We start from the raw sequence: 27,666 nt of genomic DNA on the forward strand, positions 1-27,666 counted from the left end.
CCCTCCGCAGCCTTGAAAAATGTCCACTGGAAAATGTGTTACTTTATTACATAACACTGAAAAAAAGCAAATTAAATTCATGTTGGAGTATTAATAGAATTAAGATCTGAAAGTCTGCTAAGTAAGCTAGTCTGGCATCATCCAAGTACTGACTGTGCCAGATTCATAGAGTTTTACTGTTGCATAAAATTGGGTAAGCATGAGGATTAGTCATCTTTAATGATCTTTGAGCTATTGCTGCCAGCAGAGTTATTGGTGACCATACCAATAATGACTGAGTCTGTCTTTCACCAGATTGTTTCTGCTTGTGTCAGTCATCTACCATCTTGTGAAGCAAAAGATAGCTTAAAATGTGCTTGAGCTTTCTGCAGGCAATGTGCAAAATGTGTGAGACGAGGCCGTGATTGTTGGAGGAATGGTAACTTTGTGTCTATTGGAATGTGATGGAGGAGACCTGATTGATGGGAATTTCTGGAAGAATGGGAAGGCTATTGGTATGACTGTTGAGGGACTGGCTTTATTGATATATACATTGGGGTTGATTTTGGATGAGATTACATTTCTAAAAAGGATGAAATTCAATCTTTTGATATGGTTCAACCTTGACACTAAGATTATATGGCCCTAAACTGCAAGAGAGTTTTGCAGAGCAATATTTGTGGATCCATGTAGATAAATGGTTATTTCAAATTTGGCTGTTGGGTAAAGGTTAAGCTTCCATTATTGTCACGTACATTTAGATTGTAACATACATGAAATTCTTTAACCGTAAGGCAGACAGAGAGCCGCTACTTTGTCCAGCACCCCTCATAGAAACCTATAGCTCCTGGTATACCGAGGCAGTCTCTTCTCCAGGTGCTGAGCCTGCTTAGCTTCCAAGATCAGACAACCTCAGGCGTATTCAGAGATTGAGTGTTGCATGGATTGGTGAACTAACCACTAGGGAGCGCCAATTTTAAACTTCCATATTTTTTACCTATTTATTTTCCATGTTTTTTTTTTGCCGGTTGCTTGAATTCCGGATTACAGGATTTTACTGTATAAAGCACAAATCATGGTAGCATAAAAATGGAATTGTTGGAGTCAGTTGGAGTGAGTCCAGTTTCTAGGATATAGGAGCAGATCTGTCTCTGGTAAATTGGAATGAAAGATTAGCAATCAAAACAGAAATTACCTCCTATGGACACTGCAAGACCTGCTGAGTTCCTCCAGCATTTCTGAGTTTTTACTTCAATCCCAACATCTGCAGAGTTTCGTGTTTCACACATTAAACAATGAATGGCCTTTATTGTGAATGTGGTTAGAATCCATGTACTTTCCCATGACAGAGAAATATAATTGAAGCCAGAACTTATTTGATGAACAGAGAGATGAAGAATAAAATAAAGCAGAAAAATGGGCTTATCCAAAATGTCAGGTTGATAATAAAGGGATTGAATCTTGCTTTTTTTTTCAGATTACAAGCACATGTATCCCCCTGCTAACATACCATGATCACTGCTTTTCTTAACATGACTTCATTGTGACTCTACAGGCAACATTCCAAATTTGCACGACACAAAACTTGAAAGCAAGTTGAAACATGAAGAGGATTATGATCGACTTCAAGAGAATATGGATTGGCTGGTGTACTGGGCAGATAATGAGGCAGAGGGGAAAAAAAGAATTAAAACAGTCAATATAAACTAGGAGATGCAATTCTTGGAGTTCCACCAGTCAAGCAGTTGCACCAGTCCTCTACTTCCACCAGCACCTCTGCTTCCTCAGAAGCCTCAGGAAATTCAATATGTTCCCAGTATCCCTTACCAATTTTTATAGATGCACCATAGAAGGTATTCATCCAGATGCTTCGCAGCATTGCTTCATATGAAAATGCAGAGAGGTGCAAACACACCTCAGGCCATCATGCAAATCAAGTTCTCATCTATCAACTCTCATCACCTTCCACTGCCTCAGGAATGCAGCCAGCACCTTGAAGGACACATCCCATCCTGTTCACAGTCTCTTTCCTTCCATTGCTTCGGACAGAAGGTACGCGAGTTTGAAAACATGTACCTCCAGATTCAAGGATGTTTCTTCCTATTATCAGACCCTTGAACAGTCTGCCTATTAGTATAAAATGAGGTTTTGCACTATTTAACTATTTTTCTTTAATATTGTGCCCTGAACTTTTGTGTTGTTTGGCACTAAACCCTGCATTTTGTTTTATTGTTTTCTATTTATGCTTGCACTGCATGGTGCATTATGTAGAGGTTGATTTGCCCAGAATGCACACAGAGGAAAACTTTTCACTGTATCTTTTGGTATACATGACAACAAACATTCAATTCAATTTAAAACAAACATTTGATTTGTGCAGGAGGTATCGTGGTGCAGCCAGTAGAGTAGCTGCCTCAGACTTCCACCAACACTGGTTCAATCCTGACCTCCAATGCAGATTGTATGTTCTTCCTGCGACTGCATGGTTTTCCCTCAGTGCTTTGTTTTATTCCTACATTCCAAAAATGTCCAGGTTGATAAGTTAATTGGCCACTGTAGATTGCCCCTAATTTGTAGGAATGGAATCTGTGGGAGGTGCTGGGAATGTGCTGAGGAAAACAATGGTTAGGACCTGATTATTGCGAGAAGTAGATGCTCAAGGAGAGAACCTGTTTCCTTGCTGAATTTGTCTGTGACTCGGTAGACCCTTTCAAACTGCTGCGTAAAATGGGGTTAACCAGGCAATTTGCCCTGTTAGCACCCCAGTTATGCAGCAGTTAGAAAGGGTCTGACCCAGGCAACCACGTTGGAATCCAACCAGGTTCCTGACCTACCTCAGAGGTAGTTAGTGAACCTAGTTAAACTTATCTAGGTTGTGTCCACAGGTGATTTGAACAGGGAAATGGCCAACTTGGTTACTCTGGTGACATCAGAACTTACATGTTGGCATCACAGGGAAACCCCTGGCTGAAGTTCCTGCCGCCAATGGGAGAGAGAGGGGTCGCTGCCGGGGTGGTGGTGGGAGGGGGGGGGAAAAGTCGTTGCCACTGAGGTGGAGGGGGGGGACACAATCGGGGGAATGAGGTCACTACCATGGCGGGAGAGATCACTGCCCCGGGGAGGGTATCACGATTGGCAAGAGAGAGGTCACTGCCGTGGTGGGGGGTGGAGAATGGGGGCTGCGAACTGCCGCTGCTATGAACACCACTCCGGTTCACAGTGACAGCTCAATGTTCGCGGCAGCAGGACATTGTTGAGGGGGTGCACGGTTGATAGGGTAGGTGTAGATTGACGGTGGTGGTGGCGACTGATGGGGGGAGGGTGACTGATTGGGGGGTGGTAATTGGTGGTGGATGGTGACTAACGGGGGGGGCGACTGATGGCTGGTGGGGGGGCAGGGTAGACTGACGACCAATAGTTCCTATGAGTGCGTGACGCGTTGTCATTTACTGATTTAATGGGTAGATCGCCTGCAGTTTAATCCCTGGGTCCCAGGAGGGCTACTGTGGTACTGCAGTTTAAGAGGCTAAACATAGAAAAGTGCAGCATGGTTTTGGCCTTTTGGCCCACAAACTTTTGCTGACCCGTATAAACCTATTCCATGATCAATCTAACCCAGTGGTTTTCAAACTTTTTCTTTCCACTCACATACCATCTAAAGTAATCCATATGTCATAGTGCTCTGTGATTTGTAAGGGATTGCTTAAGATGGTATGTGAGAGGGGAAAAAAGGTTTAGAACCACTGTTCTAGACCCAATTGTTACTGAAATATTTTGCTTGAGAAAAATTGTCATTGGCCTATTTCCTTTGGAGTTATGAAACTGTGCACATAACAAGTCAATTAGGGACGATTAAAACAATGGTTTTCAAACTTTTTCTTTCCACTTACATACCACCTTAAGTAATCCCTTGTGGTGGCGCACATCCTCATGGAGAACTGGTCCCGCTTGTATCGGTGGCGGGGCAGCCATGAGGAAATGGTGTCGTTAGAGGTTTCTCACTGACTCCAGCATCACTTCCTGCGCGCGCCCTGGGCAGCGATTATGATGTCACAATGCACCAGGTGACTGAGCTCATGCTGCCCTTAAAGGGCCGGGCTGAATTTAAATAAAAACAGTCGTTAACGACCCTCAACGTGGGGGCTGTGTTTCTTTCACTGCTCACATCAACCCCGACGAGCCTAGACGTTTTTCTGGACACAAAATACCATAGATTCAGCAGAGGTTAACACTGTCTCCATCAAGTTTCCCACCTTTTGGACCCACCGACCGAGAACGTGCTTTGGGCAGGCAGAAGCACAATTTCAAATCTGCAACATCTCCTCAGATGCCACGATGTTCTATCATGTCGTGAGCGCTCTGGACCAAGAAATGGCAGCGAGGGTGGACGACATCATCCACCACCCCCTGGCTATGGGCAAGTGCACCACCCTCAAAGACCTGCTGCTTGGAACTTTCAGGCTAACTCCCCAGCATTGGGCTTCCATGCTGCTTCACCTTTACGGGCTTGGGAACCGTAGTCCATCAGTGCTGATGGACGAAATGCTGGCCCTGGCAGAAGACCACAAGTCTTGTTTTCTCTTCTGCCAGATATTCCTGAAATAGATGCCGGAGGACATCCAGCTGCTCCTCACAGATGAAGACTTCTTGAACCCGAGGAGAGAATCAGCCTGTGTAGATGCCCACTGGTGCACGAAGAGGGAGAACAAGGCAGTCCTCAACTAGGTGGCACGACCAGGAGCCAGCCGACCGCTAGCCACTCCCAAGACCAAGCCAGAGGAAGGCCAGTCGACCAGGTATTTCTACCACCAGCGCTGGGGAGCGCAAGCCCGTAAGCTGCCAGCCCTGCGAGTTTCAGGGAAACGACCAGGCCAGCCACCATTGATGGTTGCGACGGCTGGCCACTCAAACAGCCTCCTTCACGTGACAGACAGATCCACCAGCCGCTGATTCCTGGTGGACATGGGCTGAGCTCAGCGTCCTTCCCCCCCACAGCATTAGAGACTTGCACCCAATCTCGAGGTCCATCCCTGCGGGCAGCCAATGGCTCCACCATCAGGACCTACGGCACCTGCAGGGCACAGATCCAGATTGGGAAGGAGAAGTTCCACTGGAGGTTTGTCCTAGCCTCCATGGGCACAGTGCTGTTAGGGGCCAACTTCCTCAGAGCTCACAGCCTACTGGTTGACATGAGGGCAAAAGGCTGGTCAACGCCCGAACGTTCCACTCCACCTGACTAGACAGCAGAAGCCCCCAGGCCTGAAATTGCCACCGTGGCTGCCACCAGGGACGAGTTTGATGAGATCCTCCACGAATTCCCCGCCATCTTAGAGCCACGGTTCAACGCTGCCATTCCCCAGCATGGGGTCTTCCACCACATCGCCACACAGGGCCACCCGCTGCACACTAGACCCAGATGGCTGCCGCCTGAGAAGCTCTAACAGGCAAAGAAGGAGTTCTCTAGGCTCAAGGAACTAGGAATCATCCAGCGCTCAGACAGCGCCTGGGCTCCATATCGTCCCAAAATTGTACGGGGGCTGGAGACTGCGGGGATTACTGTCGGTTGAACGATGCAACCACACCCGACAGGTACCCGGTGCCCCACATACTGAACTTCCCACCAACCTCCACGGCACACAGGTCTTCCCCAAAGTGGACCTCATGCAGGGATACCATCAGATCCCAGTGCATCCAGACGATGTGGGTTAGATGGCCAATATCACCCCTTTTGGCCTCTTTGAGTTCCTGCATATGCCCTTCAGTCTAAAGAACGCGACCCAAATATTCCAGCGCCTCATGGATGCGGTTGGAAAAGACCTGGACTTTGTGTTAATTTACCTGGATGATATTCTCATTGCCGGTCGCAACCGCGACGAACACAAAGCCTACTTCTGCACACTCTTTGCCCGGCTAGCGGATTTCAACCTCACAGTCAACGCGGCCAAATGCCAGTTCGGCAAGGAGTCCCTCCAGTTCCTGGGGCACACCATTTCGGCGGCTGGGGATGCGCTGGTGCCGGAGAAGGTAGCGGCTGTTCAACGATTTCCCAAACCTTCCACCTTGAAAGACCTCCAAGAGTTCACGGGGATGGTGAACATTTACCATCGTTTCATCCCTGGAGCCGTGCGCACCATGCACTCATTGTTCACCCTCATGGCCACCAAAGAAAAGACTTTATCATGGTCAGAGAAGGCGGACAGGGCTTTCATTGTGACAAAGGAGGCTCTAGCCAGCGCCACGCTGCTGGTGCACCCATGGCCGGAGGTGCACATGGAGCTCTCTGTGAACGTCTCTGCTATGGCAGTGGGGGGGGGGGGGGGTGGGGGTTTCTGGAACAGTGGCTCGATGGACAATGGTGCCCGCTGGCCTTTTCTAGCAAGCAGCTGTACCCACTGGAGCTCAAATACAGCATTTTCGACCCGGAGCTCCTGGCACTGTACTTCGTCATCCGTCATTTCCGCTACTTCCTCGAGGGCAGGCCATTTACACCCTTCATGGATCACAAACCCCTCACTCAAGCACTGGCAATGGCCAAGGATCCGTGGTCTACCAGACAGCAGCAGCACCTCTCGTACGTGTCTGAGTTCACGACTGACATCCAACACAGGGCCGGCAAGGACAATGTAGTGGCGGATGCGCTCTCCCATCCAGCCATCAACACTCTTGTCCTGGGCAACTGGCTCAGGCACAGAGGAACGATGCAGAGATGCAGGCCTTGCAGACCGCCATCTTGGGCCTCAAACTCGAGCAGCCCGGACACATTGCTCTGTGACGTCTCAACAGGCACGGCGTGCCTGGTGGTCCCGCCGCACTGGAGGGCGAAGGTCTTCAGTCTGATCCACGACCTCGCTCATCCAGCAGGAAAGACAACTGTGTAGATGGTCGTGGATCGGTTTGTGTGGCACGGGCTGAAGAAGGAGGTGGCGGAACTGGCTAGGAACTGGACCAGGTGCCAGACCTCCAAGGTCCAGTGACACATGCAAGCCCCCATCCAGAACTTCGACCTGGCAGTTCACAGATTCCAACACATCCACGCTGATGTCGTTGGGTCCCTGCTGGTGTCCAAGGAAGCTTGTTACCTCCTCACGGTAGTGGATCGGGCCACAAGGTGGCCGGAGGCTGTCCTGATTAAGAAGGCCTCCGCAGAGACGTGCGCCAGGACTCTGGTCAGCCAATGGATCGCCTGTTTCAGAGTCCCGGCGCACATCACTAGCGACAGAGGGGTGCAGTTCATGTCTGCCCTGTGGACTCAGATGATGAAGCTCTTGGGGGTGAAGCTCCACCACACCACAGCATACCACCCGCAGTCCAACGGGTTGGTGGAGAGGTTCCACAGGCCCCTGAAGGCATCGTTTATGCCCAGGCTCTCCGGACCAGACTGGGCGGACGAACTACCCTGGGTCCTCCTCGGGATTAGGGTGGCACCCAAGGAGGCCCTTCATGTTTCAGCAGCGGAGATGGTCTATGGCGCACCGCTTTCCCTGCCGGGTGAGTTTTTCGGCTCAGACCCTGACACCACGGCCACCGACGAAATCCTGCTGGCGGACCTACGCAGGCGACTGGTCTCCCTAGCTCCCCACCCCCAGAATGCCACGGCACCCAGTTGTTTCATCTCCCCAAAGAGCTCAACTTCGCCCAGTTCATTTTACGTGCAGAGGGGACCATAAGGTCGACCGTACGAGGGGCCATTCAAAGTCTTGCATTGGTCCGGCTGAACCTTCACCCTGGACGTTGGGAGGGGAGAGAGGGTCTTTTTATGGTGGACCACCTGTCACCCTGGGAAGTAGTTGCTGGCTGCTTACTCTTTCTATGTCTCTCATAATCTGACACTCCTCGATTAAGTCATCTCTCATCCTCCATCACTCCAAAGAGAAAAGACCAAGGCCACTCATCGTTTCCTCAGAAGACATGTTTTGGAATCCAGGCAGAATCCTAGTAAATTTGCTCTTCATCCTCTCTAATTCTTCCATATTCTAATGAGGTAACCAAAACCACACACAGTAAGCCTGGCCAAAACAAGGGTTTAGAGATTACTTTAGTCCCTTTCACAATTGCAATTTATCCCAGAAATTAACCACCAATTGGCTTTTAAAGTGCCAAGTGTGAAAGCAAAATCGCCTCAATGCCTTGGCGTTGAAATCAGGCAAATGTGAAACGGATGATTGCATTGTGGAATTGAAATGACCCAAGTTTTTTATGTGAGTGCAGAAATGTGAAGGAAGAAAAGATTAAAATGAAGGTATAAACTTTGCCGTGGGAAAGTTGCAGTGGGAGAGGGGGGGGGAAGGAGAGAGAGAGAGAGAGGAAATAAATAGCAATAGCAGACAATTTTTTAACAGCATGGGAAAGTTGATAGCACTATAGAGCACAATTTATAAAGATCTTGGGGGGAAAAAGCAATGGCGGACTTCACTTTCCAGAATGCTGTGCAGCAGAGGAACCCCTCCATAAATACTCCATCGCTGCAGCCAGTCTTACAGCCCTTTCTCTGCCACATGGAATTCTGGGAGGGCAGATCCGCTATCGTTTCTCCCCATGGTATTTATAAATTATGTGCTATAGTGCTACAAACTTTCCCACATTACACAAATTGCCCACTATCGCCATGCAGACTTTCACACACTAGATAAATTGTGTGCTATAGCACTACAAACTTTCCCATACTATATAAATTGAGCGCTAAAACGCTACCAACTTTCCCATGCTGTTTAAAAATTTAAAAATAGGTTGGCGCAACCACACAGGGGCTGAAGGGCTCACATTGTGCTGTACCTAAAGCTTAATAATGTTATAATTAGGTATGATTAACTTTGTTCAAATATAAAATCATAATGCATTGATCAGGCAGGTTCACTATCGGTCGATGAGTCATGACATCAGCAGTAGAAGGTAGAACAGTCCTAACCCTGGGGATGGAAGTAGGTGCTAATTGAAAGTGTGAAAGCGTCCCAGTTGGAAGTGTGGTCAAGTGTGAAAAGCCAAACCCCCATTCCTATTCCTGGACACTGAACAGCCAATTTAGTGTGAAAAGGGATTTTGTTTACTAATAAAGGTCAACACACCAGATTGGATACCTTAACAATATTATCTGTACTGTTCTATGTTCTACATTCTTTAGAAAAGGCAACATAAAGGCACAGAAAAGATTTACTGGATGATTCCGGGAATGAGTGACTTTAGAAGCTGAGTTTTTTTTTCTTTGGAACAGAGGTTGCAAGAGGATCTGGCGCAGGCACTTGAAATTTTGATCAGTCTTGATGGAAAGGTTTGAAAGAAACTGCTCCCTTTGGTGGTAGGGTCAAAAACAAGAAGACATAGAATGATGGTGAGTTTTAACAAAAATGAAAGTGGCATGAAGAACTTTATTTTAATTAAGTCAGGAGTTAGGTCTGGATGCACTACTAGACCCTAACAATTCAGTGAGAATAAATGCAAGTTTAGAAGGCAACTGGATAACGACTTGAAAGAAAACTATTGCAGAGACATTGTGAGAGGACAGGGTGTGAAACTGGCTAGATTGCTTTGCATATCACCCAGTGGCCAAAAATCTATTTCTCTGCAGTAAATCATTGTGTAATTCTGTTTAATTTGTTAAATGAAACAAGATTAAATGGTAATTAGCACGGCAGACCCTCCAGGTATCAACTCATCATATTATAGAATTTTGCCTGGTTATAGGGGAATGAAAAATCTAATTCTGAAGGATTCTTGAACATAGAGATAAGGATTCTTTTTAACATCTTTATTAACTTGTCAGCAACATTCAGAGTATTGTGTATTTGCACTTTAAAACGATTCTACTATGTGTAATGGATAAATATTGGAAGGAATTGGTAAGATTAATGGGTTACATGCATACACACATTTTAAAACAGATCTTATCTGAAAATACTGAAGAATTCATATTCAGGAACATTGCAAAAACTATGAAGGATATTATGCACATGTCAGAAGTAGGTGCCAATTGAAATGATGCCATGAAATGAATAGACCAGTGTCTTGGAATGGAGACAGGGTGGGTGGATGAATAACTACAAGGTGCTCACTCAAAGGTCAATTAGAAGTTTTGTTTATCTAAGACAACAGATGGGAGCAGAAGGATAACTCCTGTTGTTTGCTGAAGAAGGTGGGGTTTTCTTTGCAAGTGAGAGAGTCTCAAGGGCAGTTGACAGTTGGAGAGGGAGAGGGAGAGGAGACAAGCTCTCAGCCAGTATGTGTGACACTAAAAGCCATGAAAGATCTCAACAATGAAGACGCTGTTTACATCCGGTACCGCACGGATGGCAGTCTCTTCAATCTGAGGCGCCTGCAAGCTCACACCAAGACACAAGAGCAACTTGCCCGTGAACTACTCTTTGCAGACGATGCCGCTTTAGTTGCCCATTCAGAGCCAACTCTTTAGCGCTTGACGTCCTGTTTTGCGGAAACTGCCAAAATGTTTGGCCTGGAAGTCAGCCTGAAGAAAACTGAAGTCCTCCATCAGCCAGCTCCCCACCATGACTACCAGCCCCCCCACATCTCCATCGGGCTCACAAAACTCAAAACGGTCAACCAGTTTACCTATCTCGGCTGCACCATTTCATCTCGACAATGAGATAGACAACAGACTCGCCAAGGCAAATAGCACCTTTGGAAGACCACACAAAAGAGTCTGGAAAAACAACCAACTGAAAAACCTCACAAAGATTAGCGTATATAGAGCCGTTGTCATACCCACACTCCTGTTTGGCTCCGAATCATGGGTCCTCTACCGGCATCACCTACGGCTCCTAGAACGCTTCCACCAGCGTTGTCTCCGCTCCATCCTCAACATTCATTGGAGCGACTTCATCCCTAACATCGAAGTACTCGAGATGGCAGAGGCCGACAGCATCGAATCCACGCTGCTGAAGATCCAACTGCGCTGGGTAGGTCACGCCTCCAGAATGGAGGACCATCGCCTTCCCAAGATCGTGTTATATGGCGAGCTCTCCACTGGCCACCGTGACAGAGGTGCACCAAAGAAGACGTACAAGGACTGCCTAAAGAAATCTCTTGGTGCCTGCCACATTGACCACTGCCAGTGGGCTGATATCGCCTCAAACCATTCATCTTGGTGCCTCACAGATTGGCGGGCAGCAACCTCCTTTGAAGAAGACCGCAAAGCCCACCTCACTGACAAAAGACAAAGGAGGAAAAACCCAACACCCAACCCCAACCAACCAATTTTCTCCTGCAACCGCTGCAACCGTGTCTGCCTGTCCCGCATGGGACTTGTCAGCCACAAACGAACCTGCAGCTGACGTGGACATTACCCCTCCATAAATCTTCGTCCGCGAAGCCAAGCCAAGCCAAAGAAAAGTAGGTGAACAGTGCAAGCCAGGAAGCTGGTTGAAACAGAAAGCTCCAGAGCAGTGGATGGCTGGAAGTGCTATCTTTCTGATGTTTCTCTTGGGATAAGGGGAACAGAAAGGAACTCCGTGGTAGCCTGAAAGAAAGAGGTTATTATCTGGAGAACCCTGATGGGGCAAGTTTCATCAGCGAGACATTGAGGTGACTAATGGTGGTACCTCAGTTGTAGAAATTCTGGAACAACAAATCTCTCTCTGCAAACCCTACACAAACCTTCCTGAGCAGTAAAGATTTACCTTTTGAGCACCAAAGCCTCGTGAACTTTATTCACGTTAAATTCTGTGCACAGTATAAGAATTCCCTACAACTAATGAACTTGGAAGAAGGAGAAGTGAGATTGAACTGTGAACCAAAGAACTTTTCTTAAATTTACATTGTTAAATATAGAGATAAGTTAAAGTTTGAATCTATTTTCATGTTTAAAGTTAATTAAAAATAACTTTTGTTTAAATAACGATTTGTCATGGTGAATACCAATTGCTGCTAGATTTTGGGGTCCTTTGGGCTCGTAACATATGGAACACTGAGGCAAGGATTCACATGATTGATTCCCAGACTATGAGGAAAGCCTGAACAAAATCACCCATGCGCTCAGGACTTTAGTGAATGGAAATGTAATCTCTTGAAACAAATAAGGTTGTGGAGGCAAGATAAGGATTTTAGGGAATCTTAAAAAAAGTGGTTTAATTTTTAATTTTTTAAAATGATGCAGCATGGTACAAGGCCCTGACAGCCCATGGAGCACAAAACCATCTGCTATGGAACTCATCAACTCAACATTTGACCAAGGGTTCTGGCCTGAAACATTGATAATTTTTTTCCCCACATTGATGCCACTAGACCCACTGACTTTCTCTAATAGATTGGGCTCAATCCCGGGATGGGGAGTTGGTCTCTTAAACCAGAGGTTCAAGAGTTTCTTTCACTCTTTAATCATGCTGTGAATTGGCACTGAATTAAAAATTCAGACATAATCATTATTGAATCATGTAAAATCTGTGAGGAGGTGAAAGGCCAATTCCTTAAATTTCTTTTATTCCTATGATTAATTGCATGATCTCAAATTATGTATTTTCTTCCCTAGTATTGTGTCAGCATTAATTTCCCAAGGCACAATATTGGGATAAATAAACTTATTGTCTCCAGACACCCCTATGAATTCTATCCATCTTGTTAACCTGTCTGATCATGTCTGGCCTCTGATTTGACCCCAGGATTAGCTACTAAACAAAAATAATTTTCTGCTCTCTCTAATCTTCCAATCCATCACCAGTCCTCCCATTTTTATTCCTTTCCATGTCTCCAATCTGCTCCCATCACCCATTTTAACTCCCCTCTCCCTCCTGGCTCCATTCATCAATTACCCACACATTTAAATCACTGGATCCTCTCCAGTATCAATTTCCATCTGCCCGTCACCTCTCCCATAATCATCTTCCTCATATCAGATTCCAGCACCAGTAGCCTTGTAACATTTCTTCCTTGAAGAACAACGTTGCATGGTTTTAACGCTTAAACAACTTCATTTTTCAAGCTGCTTGATCCACAACACACTCGACTTCTGTCATAGTCTAGCTTCTGTTCCTTTGCATTCCCTACTGTATAATATCACATCTTTCCCCTTTTTGTTAAAAAAAAAGGAAACAGTCGCAAACATAATGTTATGTCTACGTTCCTTGGCCAGTCTCTTCCCACTCACCAGCTTTTAATCAGTCTTTGAGGTGGTTTAACAGTCCTTTTTGGTCTGATATGCATTTTCACTGGTGTATTACTTGCATTTGCTGTGTTAGTATTTATGTTTTTCCATGAACTCTGAGCATGTTCCTTTTCTGCATGTGCTGGTCCCTTTTGTGTACTGACAGGTGACGGGTCACGACCATGGGTTGGAGCATGAGGTCGTAGATCCACGCGGTTCCTTCTCAGAGGTGTCCTTCCCTCTGTCTGGATCTGGTAGGAATGTGTATCTATTTCCTTTTGCACTTATCCTTGCATGGATCATGTGCCAGAATTGTGATCTTGGATTTGAACTTGAATTCCATGCTTCAGGACTGGGAGGCTTTTCACAGTGTTATCACAATACTGTTTCTGTTTTACTTTCTCTTCCACTTTAGCCTGTTTGACCTTGTGTGCTCTTTTAGATGTTAACAGATTTTCATGCATTGGAAGGTTAATATGTATGCATTGACCCATCAGCATTTGGGCAGAGAAACACCATTCTGTAGTAGTGCACTTCTGTTAATCATTAGACTTCTGTGGAAATCCTCTCGTCCATCATGCGCTTTCTTCATGAGGCTCTTCACCACCTTCGCAGAACTCTCTGCTAGGCCATTCAACTTTGGGTGATGTGGGGTTGAAGTTTTATGTTAAAACCCCTATATTGGCAAAGGTCTCAAATTTACTGATCGTAAATTGTGGACCATTGTCTGATACTACTTCACAATGAACTCCATGTCTCACAAACACATTTTTCATGAAAATGATCTGCTTTGCTGAATGTTGACTGCAGTGTTGCTACCTCTGGGTAGTCTGTAACTACTATATGACTCTTTCCATTACTGTCAAGCAAATCTACTCCAACTTTGAAATAAGGCCTGTCTGGTACAGGGTGTGCTGTAAGCAGTTCTGCTTGCTGCTTTGGTCTACAGGTAAGGCATATTTTGCATGAAGCAGTGGTCTGGGTTATGCCTTGGTTCATTCTTGGGCAGTACATCACCTGTCAAGCTCTACGTTTGCATTTTTCCTCACCAAGATGTCCTTCGTGTATCTTCTGGAGCATTTCCTTGTGTAGCAACTTTAGAATCTCCTTTGAAGACCATATCTTTCACAGTTCATCTCTGCATGCCCAGTAATCCTAAATACCAATTGGACAGTCATCCTTGATTCAGAGGCCACAGGTTGCCATGTGTCCTCATACTGCTCCAAGGCCATGTCAGGATGCATTAGCCGAGATTCCGGTGCGCCTATGCAGATCATAAAATTTTAGTACAGGCTCTTCTGATAAAACTTTTTTTTTGAGTGTCTGGAAGCATTCTTCTTGCTCATGTGACCAGATCCATTCAATTTTTCTGCTCAAGTGGTGCTGACACTGTCAACAGATGAAGGATGTACTTAGCCAGGTAACTCACCATTCCCAAGAAATGTCTCACCTCTCCTCTTTGTTTTGGGGCATCACCTATGAAGGCCAATGTCTTTACGCTAAACTCACATTTCTCTTTATTTAATTTCAAATTAATATTCCATGTCATGTCAAGCACTTGCCTTGGTCATTTATCATGTTCATCCTTGCTGGACCCCCATACAATGATGTCATCCATCATGGTCTCAACTCCAGGTATACTTTCAAAGATCACGTGGATGGTTTTATGGTAGACTTCTGGTGTAGACAAGATCTTATATGGTAGCTGAAGAAAGCAGTATCTTCCTTGTGGAATATTGGAAGTGCATAGTCTTGAACTTGCCTCATCGAGCTTCAGCTGCTAAAACCCTGATGACTCATCGAGTTTGCTAAACCACTTGGGACCTGCAAACTGGATCATGATTTCCTCCTATGTCAGCAATTTAAAAAGCTCTCTCTTGTTGGCTTTATTGTAATTTCTTGGGTCCAGACGTATACACAATGCTCTATTTTTCTTTTGCATGATGACCAGTGAGCTGATCCACTCTGTAGGTTCTTCAATTTTGCTCCATACATGCTAGTTCTTGTTTAGGTTTGTCTCTAAGAGGAAACAGAACTTTCCTGCATGCATGGACAACAGAGCCACTGTCTCATCTTGTGTAAACATCCAAGACCTTCAAAGACATCTGTGTACTCTTCCATGAGTGTTGTGTGCTCATTTTCAGTCTGTGAAGTCATTATGAAAACTCTTTTCTCCAGGTCGAACTCTTCACATGCACTCAGACCTAATATTGGCTGTAGTCTCCTTTTTACAATCAGTAGCTCTGACTTTAGATGCCACCCTTTGTGTTTGAAGATTACTATATGGCCCCTTTTACTGGAGCATTCTCTCCATTGTAGCCTGTCACTTTTAATTTAATTGGATAAATCTTGCTCTATACGGTGAGGGTCTTGTAATCATCCATAGATAACAGATTCACCTGGGATCCAGTGTTGATCTTAAATGGAATTTCTCTCATTCACAGTCATTGGAATGGTTAATTCTGTTTTACCAGCAGTGGCAGTCTGTAGTGAATCCACAAAGAATTCCTCCATTTCTTCATCCACTGTGTGCACCTTTCTCTTTGGTTCAATATGCACTTTGCACTTTGCAAAATGATTCGTCTTCCCACATTTATTGCAGGACTTTCCATAGGTAGAACATTGGAATATGTCCACCTCCACACCTGCTGCATTTGCTGTTTGAACTGACCTCTTTGCTTTGCTATAGCTTTGGGAAACTCCTGGTGCTTTGCTTGTTTTCACCACATGCATTGATGAGTCTTTCCTGTGCAGCTCCTTAGCTTGTGCTGGTGTTGTCTCTACTGCCCTACACATACTCACAACCTTTTCCAGTGTCAAATCCTTTTCATGCAACAGTCTTTCTCTAAGCCCATTATCTGGGATTTCACAAACTAGTCTGTCTCTAATGAGTGAATTTTTCAGATCTCCAAATTCACAGGACTTAGTGTGTGAAGTTTGGCTAAGTATTAGTTGAAGCTTATACCTTGTTTCTGGTCACATGAGAAAAACTTGAATCTCTCAGACATGACATTTTTACGGAACAAAATACTTCTCAAATTTTGTTATCAGAATATCTAATGTGAAAGCTGTATCATCAATTTGAAAACTGTTATAGATGTCCAAGGCATCTTCACCCATCAGGTGTAAAAATACCTTCCATTTTTCATCAGTCTCTCCCACTCCATCAGCCTCTTAAAAGAAAATGTTGAATCGCTGTTCAAAGAGTTTCCGATTGTTGATAAACTGCAGCGGGTTGGAGGACTTAACTTATCCATGATGGGAATTATTGCCTTTTCTTACTTACACTCTTCTGAAGCCATATTTGTGTGCTTTTAACGCTTAAACATCTTTATTTTTCAAGCTGCTTGAACCAACAACACACTCCTTCTGTTCCCACACCAACCACATGCATTGCCAACTAGGAAATATAGCTTTTTATTATACATGCATAATAACACAGCCTTTGTCTTCTCACTTACCACCTTCCAGCATCCATCTGTACCTTTACCCTTGCCTTCAACCTGGCTCATTCAGTCCTTTTTTCTTTACTTTGTCTGGTTCCACCTATCACCTCCTTGCCTCTGGCCATCTTCTTTTTTCACTCTCAGTCCTGATGTAGGGTCTCAACCTGAAATGTCGACAATTGATGCTCCTCATCCTGCTGAGTGCATCCAGCAGTTTGTTTTCTCCAGCAACTGGATGCCCTATTCCAGTTGGAGCTGAACAAATACTTTATTAAAGTTAATCCTGGCTTTGTTGCTCTTGCCTCTATGCTTCTATTTATCATACCCAGCATCCTGGACTTTTTTAATCCACTTTTCAAGTTGCCCCATCACTTTTAGTGCACATACATAACCAAATCTCTATTCTTGTTCCCCTTTTAGAATTATATCCTAACATTTATATTGTCTCTTATTCTTCCTATTAAAATGTAATATTTCATATTTTACAAATGTATAAGGTACTGGTGAGACCGCACCTGGAGTACTGTGTCCAGTTCTGTTCTCTATATTTGAGGAAGGATATACTGGCTTTGGAGACGGACCAGAGGAGGTTTATTAGGTTGATCCTTGGATGAAGGGGTTGACTTATGATGAAAGATTAAATTGTCTAGGATTGTATTCGCTCGAGTTCAGAAGAATGAGAGGAGATCTTATGGAAACATATAGGATTATGAAGGGTATGGATAGAATAGATGTAAGAAGGTTTTTTGAGCTGGCCGGGGAAACTAAAACGAGAGGACACAGTCTCAAGATTCGGGGGAGTAGGTTTAGGACAGAGATGAGGAAAAATAGTTTTTCCCAGAGAGTAGTGAATGTTTGGAATTCTCTAACCAGGGAAGTGGTTGAGGCTGCCTCATTAAACATATTTAAAATTTGGTTAGATAAATTTTTACATGATAGAGGAATTAAGGGATATGGGGAGAAGGCAGGTAGGTGGTGTTAGGTCATAAATTAGATCAGCCATGATCATATTGAATGGCGGAGCAGGCTCGGTGGGCCATTTTTGGCCTACTCCTGTTCCTACTTCCTATGTTCCTATGTTCACATTTTTCAAAATTAAATTTCATCTGTCTAATGCTACAATTTGTCAATGTCTCCAGGTCTTTTGTCGTCGTCCCGATGTTCCACTCTAGCTCCACATTTTGTGGTCATTTAGAAATTATGCCCTGGGGCCCATTCATGGATTATTATCATAATCTGAGGATTTAAGTGGTGTGGATGCCCTGGGGATTCCCTTCCTGGTGTCTGGGGGCCATTATTTGATTCAAATTTACAATATATACAGATAACCTTGTTTAGAGGGAGAGGGTAGATTAGTAGGTTTTTTTTTCCTTTTTATTATTAAAACAATAAGTAAAGCAGGGTTTAACTACAGATTATGGATCATATCACAGAACAACATAATCACATCAGAGAAGAATATATATATCTTATATAAAGAAATTTGATGTGTATTATTTGTGTTCATTATTATTTTTGTACATAGTATGAGTTATGATTTAATTGTTTAATTATCATAATTATAGAATTTGATGCCCTGAATGAAATAAGTTAATGCAATAATTATGGTTAAACTTCAAATTTACAATTGATATGTGACATATATATGATATAATTTGATTTATGTTATCATTTTAATATGTAAATAATTTTTGTTAACCTCCATAAAAATATTTTCAAAAGAAATTATGCCCCATACACTACAGACCAGATCAATTATGTATTTTTTTTAAAAAGTGGCCTTTTACTTCAGACTTACGGGAAATCCACCATACATGTCTCTTCTGTTCAAGAGAATCTCCACAACTATTCACTGTTTCAATCAGTAAGTCCATCTTCCATTCATACTATTCAACCCTCTTTATTCAAGGCCTTATATCATATTGCTAAACCTGCTATGTAACATCTTATTAAAAACTATTTGGAAGACAAATTCAACATCATATCTCAAAGCAATTTAAAAAGTCTCTCAAATTAGTAAGATATAAATTGCCTGTTAACACTTCCACATCTATTTAAGTAACTGTTCATTCTTCACTTCATTATTGTTTCATTCATTTTTCTTACTAATGAAGTTAAAGTAATCGGTCTAAAATAAATGAGTGTCTCACTAAATTTTTTATTGACCATTTGAGGATTTCCATTTGTCGGGCACCGACATCCATTGGTATAAATAGCCATATGGGCTCAGACAGGTGAAATAGGAGGAGAAAAGGTAGGCAGGATCAGACGTGGGAAAAGATGAAATCAGTATTAGAAGGGTAAAAATGGAAATGACAGGCACAGATAGGAGCACACAATTACAGCAACCACAGACTCGAGCAGACGAGTGCCAACTGGAAGTTACTTTCTCACAGTAATCCTATTCCCTTAACATCTAAAATATTATCTGTCTCTGCCCTGAACATACTCAATGGACGAGTCTTTGTAGCTCTTGTGATATTGCATCTCAAAAGTTTTTTTTTGTTAAAGTAATTTCTCATCTCAGTCTCTTATTTTGAGATAGTGATCCTGATTTAAGAGACCACAGCTGGACAAGGTTTATCCTTGCATCTTTCTTGTCAGGTGCTATCGGAATGCCCTATGGTCTCATTTGTTCAAACTCTGGAGAGTATTAGCCCTGGCTATTTAAGGTCTTTCCATAAGACAATCCTCATCAAGGCATTCCCCTTTATTGCAAACACATCCTTTTTTGGTAGGGAGACCAGAACTTTACATGTTCAAATTCAGGTCTATTGTCACCTATTGAAGATGCAGTGATAAAGATTGTTTTATGAACACACCAATAGATATCTCATCCATGAGTACAACAAGTAAGACACATTTCAAAAGTACCTCAATGAGCAGTTGCAGACAAAGCTTAGTTGGTATGGAGCAAGAGCAACGTAATTTTACTATTTTGGAGGTTCATTCTGGAGTCTGATAACATTGAGAAAAAAAAAACGATGCAATTTCACAATTGTGAATCTTCTTCCTGTTGTGAGGTGGGGGTGAAGAGAGTGTGGTTGGGGTGGGATGACTCATAATATATTAGCTGCATTTCCAAAGCAACTAGGGTTATAGCTGGAGTCGATGGAGGAGTGGGTGTGTGTATGATGGACATAATATTGTAAATATAGATTCATCAGGCCCTTCCTAATTCTAGTGAGATGTCTTTATTCAGGTCCTCAGCTCCACTTGTAATAATGTCCAACATTTTTTTCCTTCCTAATTACATGTTAACATTTAGTGATTCATGTACAATGACAGCCATATTTCTCTAAATCTCTTTTAAAAAGTAATCTGTTTTTAATTTTTTTCTTCCAAAAAAGCATGACTTCACAGCCTTTTCATGTTATATTCCATTGCACCCCATCTTCACCCATGTATAATATGGTGTACAGTCCCTGAAGCCTTTGTGCAACCTTTCCACAATTCACACTGATTCACATCATCAGTAAACTTGGATGTGTTCCATGAGGCCTCTTTATCCAAATTACTTATTTAGTTTGCAAACAGTTGTGACTCCTTTGATCATTGTGGCACCCTAATGGCCACACTCAATGTGAAAATTATTCCTACTTTCGTTTTGGCTGCTAACTGATCCTCATTCCACGTCAACATATTGCTCGCAACCCCATGCACTGTATAATTTTATTTCATTATCTCCCCATTGAAGGCTTTCTCAGCATCCAGGCACACCACATCCGCTCAGTCACCTCATCCATTTTGCAAGTTACAATCTCAAAAATATATTAAAAAAAACATCAAATTATAAGGGGAACATGAGGGGAAATTTCTTTACGCAGAGGGTGGTGGGGATTTGGAATGAGCTTCTGGCAGACGTGGTCGAGGCGGGATCATTGGTTACATTTAAGGAAAGACTGGATCGTTACATGGATAGGAGGGGACTAGAGGGGTATGGACTGGGTGCTGGTCAGTGGGACTAGGAGGGTGGGGATTTGCTACGGCATGGACTAGTAGGGCTGAACTGGCCTGTTCTGTGCTGTAAGTGGTTATATGGTTATATGGTTATATTTCCCCTTTCATAAATTCATGTTAATTCTGAACAATTTATTTTTTTAATTTTCCAAATACCCTATTGCCATTTCCATAATGATACATTTAAAAAAAATTCTATGCTATTTATGTTGAAATCCCTGGTCTAGTTCCCTGTTTTCTATCTCTCTCCTTTCTCAAATGGTGGGGTTACATTTGCGATCTGTGGAATCTGTTCTACAATCTGTGGAATTCTGGAAGATGACAACCTTCCATTGTCACCCTTTTTAATTGCAGTGTATAATATCCTGGGGTGTTGATGATGAACATGGGTGTAGAGATCATAAATGCAGGTTTCCTAATTGCTATAATTCCCGAGCAAAGTTTTTACTTTCATTAATTTCTTTAGCCCCTCATTTTCTCTTTATATGTTGCCACCATAATTTTTTTAAAAATGTTGTCTTATGTGAAATTAGGCACAAAATATTGTTCAATTTCCAAAGTACTTTTCATTCAGTGCCTTTTACCTATTTTTCTTTCTTATCAGGATTATTTGTGATTTAAAAAAAAATGTTGGAATGGATAGCACACCCATATTGAAGACAAAATAAATCAACCATCAGGTCAACTACTGGAACTAAATGTTGAAAATGTACATATTTTTTCTGTTGCAGAGAACAGTCAGCTGAAGATCTTGCACGGACCCCTGCAAACTCCACCAGTAACATCCTCAGCAGATTGCTTGTCACATATGACCCAAGAATACGTCCAAATTTTAAAGGTTTGTGTTTTTTTATATAAATATGAATTGTAAACTTGACCTGTAATTCAATCTGAAATATTCTGTAAAAAATTCCTGTGCAATTTTGATTTTTAATTACAGTATATTTAATAGCAAAAAATCAACTGTTGGAAGAACTCAGTGGATTAGGCACTATCCAAGGAGGAAAATGGACAGTTGATGTTTTGGCACAAAATCTTGCTTCAGTGGAGTTTATTTTGCTCTAGGTTTTAGTCTCTTGTGTCGCCACTATAATTAATAATCATTCCACTATCACATGCTTCCTATTTTCAGAATATTAATTCCACTAATTTCATTCCATTAAATTAATGGAACAAAAATCAGGTCTCTGGGAATGTTGCTCCATGCAGGAAATAATTGATGGTGGGGTTACAGTTCTGATACATTTATCTTCATAGCAAGTTAAATTATTGAATTGGAAGTTATATATTGTTATCACAAGCATCTTTATAGCGAATGAAATGATCAGCATATCTTTATCATTCTATTTCTGGTAATGAATAAATTGAGAAGTTGGCATCTGAGTGAAATGATAGAATGGTGCAATTTTCAAATGTATCGATTTGTTATTTTTGATTCCTAAATTGAAATTGATCAAATAAGGTCACAATCACAAAATGACACTGATTAAGATTGACACATATACTTAATCCTTTGCCTTAGCAGTACCTTGTTGGGATTGAGGGCTACCTGCTTCCATTGTAGTTCTGTAGCTTCTGAGATGGCATTAACCCCATATCTCTTGATTTCTATAATATCTAAAATCCACTTGATCTCGGTGTTGATTATACTATGCCATACCTGGATGAAAAAACTTTCTCTTGTTTCTGTTGTGAATGTCTGACCCCCCCTTATTTTGAGACTTTTTTTGAATCTTTTTTATTGGTTTTATAATACAGTACAATGAAGAAAAAAGTATGAAACTGCAAATACAATATCTCACACACACACACACACACACACACACACACACACACACACACACACACACACACACACACACACACACACACACACACACACACACACACACACACACACACACACACACACACACATAAAATCCTTGAGTGAGTTAAAGAGTATAGGAATAAATAGATAAGTTTTGGGGTGAAAGCTTATGACCAGGGAGGTGTTGGAGGGTGTGGGTGTCCTTGCAATTCAAAACCAGTATCTTTGATGGGGTTAGAGAGCCATTGAAACACTGTTGGAGGTCTAGAATCTTTCCCTTTGAATAAGATGGCTCTTCTAGTGAACAATGTAGAGAAGGTCACAACCCATTGTGCAGGTACAGAAAGTACTCCCTATGTCTGGTTCAATAACCCCAAAAGAGCAATTATTGGATTGGGTCATAGCTCCACCTGAAATATAGTTGAAAATATATTAAAAATTTCATTCCAATAGCTTTCTAAAGATAAGAAAGACAAGACCAAAACATATGTGTCAATGTAGCAATATCAGATTTGCATCTGTTACAAGTAAGGTTAATATTAGAAAACATACAATCTAGCTTATCTTTGGATATGTGAACACGATTCACCACTTTGAGTTGGATTAATGAATATCGGGCACATATAGAAGGTTAAGAATTTTGTCCCATAGATCCGCCGATAAGGGTCTTGCAAGTTTCAATTCCCAAGCCTTTTTAATCTTACCGTGAAGTACTGGACATAATTTCAATAATTTATAATATATAATTCCAATTAACCCTTTCTGAGAAGGATTCAATTGAAAAATATTATCAACTAGATCCGATAGATATACAAATTGGGGATAAATAATGTTCAATAATCTATGAAAGTTAAAAGTCTTTAACCTTTCCTTCTCCAGAACCCATGTCTCCCACAATTCACCACCATCAAGCATGACGCTGGAGTAGAGCTAATGTGAAGTTAAAATGGGAAAACATGCAACTTTTTTCACCTCCACTGCAGCACCAAGGACACTTCAAACATAGTTATTGAGCTGCATTAGACATTTGTGCAAACACATATTTTGCTGAATCATCTTAGACCTATTCAGTGAAGCATGCAAGAGGGTGGGTGTTACATAAACAATATGCAAAACAAAAGTCACCACAATTATCTTCCTCCTGACCATTACTATGCCCTGATAATAATGTTCCACAATGAAGTCCTTGAAAATGTGGACCACTTTCTATATGTGTAGAACCATCTCTCAGAATAGGTAAACATCAGAGACAAGTTTATCACTGCATTCTGTGCCCCAGCATGACCTTTAGAAATCTGACAAAAAGAGTGCTTGACAATCAAGACTTCAACCCAACACAAACTTGTGATTAACCATACAATTGAGATCGCTTATTGCTCGTGCAGACAAAGGCATGAATTAAGCTATAGAAGACACCTCAAAGTATATCCCAACAAAACCCTCAAAATCTACCAGCAGGATGAATGAATCAGCATTAATATCCTCTCTCAAACTAATATAATGAGTGCTAAGGATCTCATTACTGGCTTTGATGGATATGCCACATTTGCATATGGCATAACTGGCATCCTACTCTGGTTATGTGATAGACATCACATGACCAGGCCAACAGAAACATTCTTGTGTTCTCAAAGCCTCTGGAAATATGTTGTATCTTTACCAATCCATGGAAATTCCTGAATCAAAGCTGATCAGAGTAAAGAAATTTCTGACTCACTGCTAGTCAATTGAAAATTGCTTTGGTTAAAAGACAGATCATGAAGATTTGTAAGTGAGATGGGAACCTAACTACTGATCATGATGAAATAAATAAGGTGTTCCATGAATTTTATACCAATTTATTCAAATCTGATTTTCGAGATAATTAAAGTTCAATAGATAATTTCCTGGGATGATCGGATATTCCTAAATTGTTTCATAATGATTGTATATCTTGAGGGGAACCTATCTCTGAGGAAGAAATTTTTAAAGCTATTATTTCTCTTCATTTGGGCAACACACCTGGTCTAGATGGATATACAGTTGAGTTTTTAAAATAATTTTCTTACCTACTTGCCCCATGGTTATGTAAAGTGTTGAAGGATTCCATTTCTTTGGAATTTTGCCCCAGAATTTTTTAATGAGGCATCAATTTCTTTAATTCTTAAAAAGGATAAGGACTCTACCAATTGTGCATCTTATAGACCAATATCAGTATTAAGTGTTGATACAAAAATTTTTGCTTACAGGTTGGAAAATATTCTTCCTCACGTTATTTTTAATGATCAAATGGGCTTATTAAAAATCGTTATTCATATTCAGATATTTACAGATTAATGAATATAATGTATTCTCCCTCAACTAAGATTCTGGAATGTGTTATCTCATTGGATGCTGAGAAGGCATTTGGTCTTGTCTGTTTGAGGCTTTAGAGAAATTCAATTTTGGCCCTGGTTTTATTTCTTGGATTGAAATGATACATCATTCTCCCTCTACATCTCTCATTACTAACAGTTAAAGATCTTCCCTGTTTAGGCTACAGAGTGGGACTATACAGGTCTGCCCTCTTTTCCCCTTGCTGTTTGATTAAGTTCTGGAACCCTTAACAATTGAGATTCTAATAATATAAGGGGAATTATTAGGGGAGATAGCATTCATAAAGTATCTTTTATATGTGGACAATTTTTTATTATGTGTTTCAGACCCTGAGAAATCCATTCCTTCTATGTCATCTTTGCTGTCACAATTTAGGTTTTTTTTTTCTCTGGTTAGAAATTAAATCTTCACGAGAGTGAATTACTTTCCCTGAATATTCAGGTACCCATTTATGAGCATATACCATTTAAGGTTGTGAAGGATAATGTTACTTATCTAGGTGTTAAAATTCCTAAAAATTTAAATATTTATAAGTTAAATATTCTTCCTCTGATTGATCATGTGAAGCAATCCCTTTTCAGATGGTCCTCATGATCATTATCATTAGTAGGTCATGTTACCAAGGTTAGTAAATTGGTAACTAATTCTATACCCAAGCATACATTCTGAATATGGTTTCAGTTCCGGAGGTTTTTTTTGATTAAATTTTTTTTTACTTGATCTGGGCTTATTTTATCTATTTTTCTCACCCATCTGTGAATGATCAATCTTTTTCTTTTTGAAAGGTCAAGAGTATTAAATGCATTCAGGATCTCTTCATGTAAGATTATCTTAAGTCCCTTAAACAACTTTCAAACAAATATAGTTTGTCTAATTTGCATTTGTTTAGATATTTTCAAATTAGACATTTTTTGAGCGCTGTATTACCTAATTTTCCCCTGCTGTATCAGTTGGACATGATTGATGCTCTTTTTGTTTAAATCGCTCTTTGAAGGTCATTGACTGGCTTCTGCTCATTGGATGATAGCTTTTACAATCCTGATGGCTAGGAGAGCAATTCTTCTTAAATGGAAGGACCCCACTCGGCCTACTATATTTCAGTGGGTTTCTCAGACCATGGCTTGTTTGAACTTAGAGAAAATTAGAAATGCTACATTTGATCCCTCTGTTAAATTTGAAGAACCTTGGCACCCATTCATAAAATATTTTCATATGATATAATTTCTAATGTTTTCTTTGATTTATTGTCCCTTCCTGATACCATTAAGTTTTTCTTTTGAATGAGGGCCAGGTTTCTTATTTTGGTGAACACAAATACATGGCTTTCCAGTTTTCTTTTGCTTTCTCTTCTTTAGATTAGTACAGTCAAAGAGTTTTACTATAATGTGATTTTTTTTCTTTGCTTTTTTTCTCTTTGAGTATGGGGAGATGAAAATACTATTATTAAGTACCTGTACTGATGGTTGTATATTGTGATCTTTTTAATTATGTTTCCTTATTCTCTCCATCCATTGTTTATTGTATATTAAAATCAATAAAGGTATTGAATAAGAAAGAATTAGTTTCCAACTTAACATTGAGCCTTGGGTCTCTTCATTGGAAGCACACGGAAACCCAGTGAAAATAGCAGAAGGAATGCCGGACCTTCCACGTTATGCTCTTCAAGTGACTTCATCCCCTTCTGCTGCACAGAGCAGAGAAGCCATTGGTCTTGGCAGTGACCTCGGAACCATAGATCTGGAGTGGAAGTTCTAGCCGCTGAGGGACTGCATAAAGACTGAGATTTAAAAATAAAATAAAGTAGTGAAATTCAAGAAAGGAAAGTTGAAGTGCCAAAAGAATTAGATCTTAAATATTTATCAGGACTGTGTTGATAAAGCACATACATTTGAAATGGACGAAGAAGAGACATTAGGAGAAAAGGATGTTGAAGGAGTTGTGAATTACAATTTTATGCCCAAAACTGGACCGTACAAAAAAAAGGTGACTCCAGTGGAGGATTAATGAGGGGTTCAGTGGCTGAAGGACCCACATAGGCTGCAGGTTGCTGGAAACTGGCTCATGGGAACCAGTATAGGGACCTGTATTGTAGATCATGATTTGGTCTCTCTTCACATTTACTCGTGAGGTTATGATTATTACCCGTGGCGGTCCAGCCATTTAAATCAGGAGAAAGCGTATATTTTTGCTTTCATGACAATTTTGATATTATTGCCTTGGTTAGAGTTAGAACCAGCCCCCCCACATCTCCATCGGGCACACAAAACTCAAAACGGTCAACCAGTTTACCTATCTCGGCTGCACCATTTCATCAGATGCAAGGATCGACAACGAGGTAGACAACAGACTCGCCAAGGCAAATAGCGCCTTTGGAAGACTACACAAAAGAGTCTGGAAAAACAACCAACTGAAAAACCTCACAAAGATAAGCGTATACAGAGCCGTTGTCATACCCACACTCCTGTTCAGCTCCGAATCATGGGTCCTCTACCGGCATCACCTACGGCTCCTAGAACGCTTCCACCAGCGTTTTCTCCGCTCCATCCTCAACATTCATTGGAGCGCTTTCATCCCTAACGTCGAAGTACTCGAGATGGCAGAGGTCGACAGCATCGAGTCCACGCTGCTGAAGATCCAGCTGCGCTGGGTGGGTCACGTCTCCAGAATGGAGGACCATCACCTTCCCAAGATCGTGTTATATGGCGAGCTCTCCACTGGCCACCGTGACAGAGGTGCACCAAAGAAAAGGTACAAGGACTGCCTAAAGAAATCTCTTGGTGCCTGCCACATTGACCATCGCCAGTGGGCTGATATCGCCTCAAACCGTGCATCTTGGCGCCTCACAGTTCGGCGGGCAGCAACCTCCTTTGAAGAAGACCGCAGAGCCCACCTCACTGACAAAAGGCAAAGGAGGAAAAACCCAACACCCAACCCCAACCAACCAATTTTCCCCTGCAGCCGCTGCAACCGTGTCTGCCTGTCCCGTATCGGACTTGTCAGCCACAAACGAGCCTGCAGTTGACGTGGAC

The 27,666-nt window shown here is 42.0% G+C and overlaps 1 protein-coding gene across 2 annotated transcripts in view; it reads left to right on the forward strand.

The window, feature by feature from the left end:
* glrbb (glycine receptor, beta b) overlaps positions 1-27,666 on the forward strand; it is a 147,194-nt gene that overhangs the window by 41,486 nt on the left and 78,042 nt on the right. Inside the window, exons 1-2 of one of the 2 annotated variants that reach the window (XM_069922868.1) lie at positions 18,310-18,376; positions 21,204-21,310. In XM_069922868.1, the coding sequence (XP_069778969.1) occupies positions 18,327-18,376; positions 21,204-21,310 (157 nt within the window). In that variant the 5' untranslated portion in view covers positions 18,310-18,326. Of the gene's footprint in view, positions 1-18,309; positions 18,377-21,203; positions 21,311-27,666 lie in introns of those variants that run through there. The other variant, XM_069922869.1, reaches the window with a different exon arrangement.

The sequence above is a fragment of the Narcine bancroftii genome, chromosome 3 (assembly GCF_036971445.1).
Source record: "Narcine bancroftii isolate sNarBan1 chromosome 3, sNarBan1.hap1, whole genome shotgun sequence".
NCBI lineage: Eukaryota > Metazoa > Chordata > Chondrichthyes > Torpediniformes > Narcinidae > Narcine > Narcine bancroftii.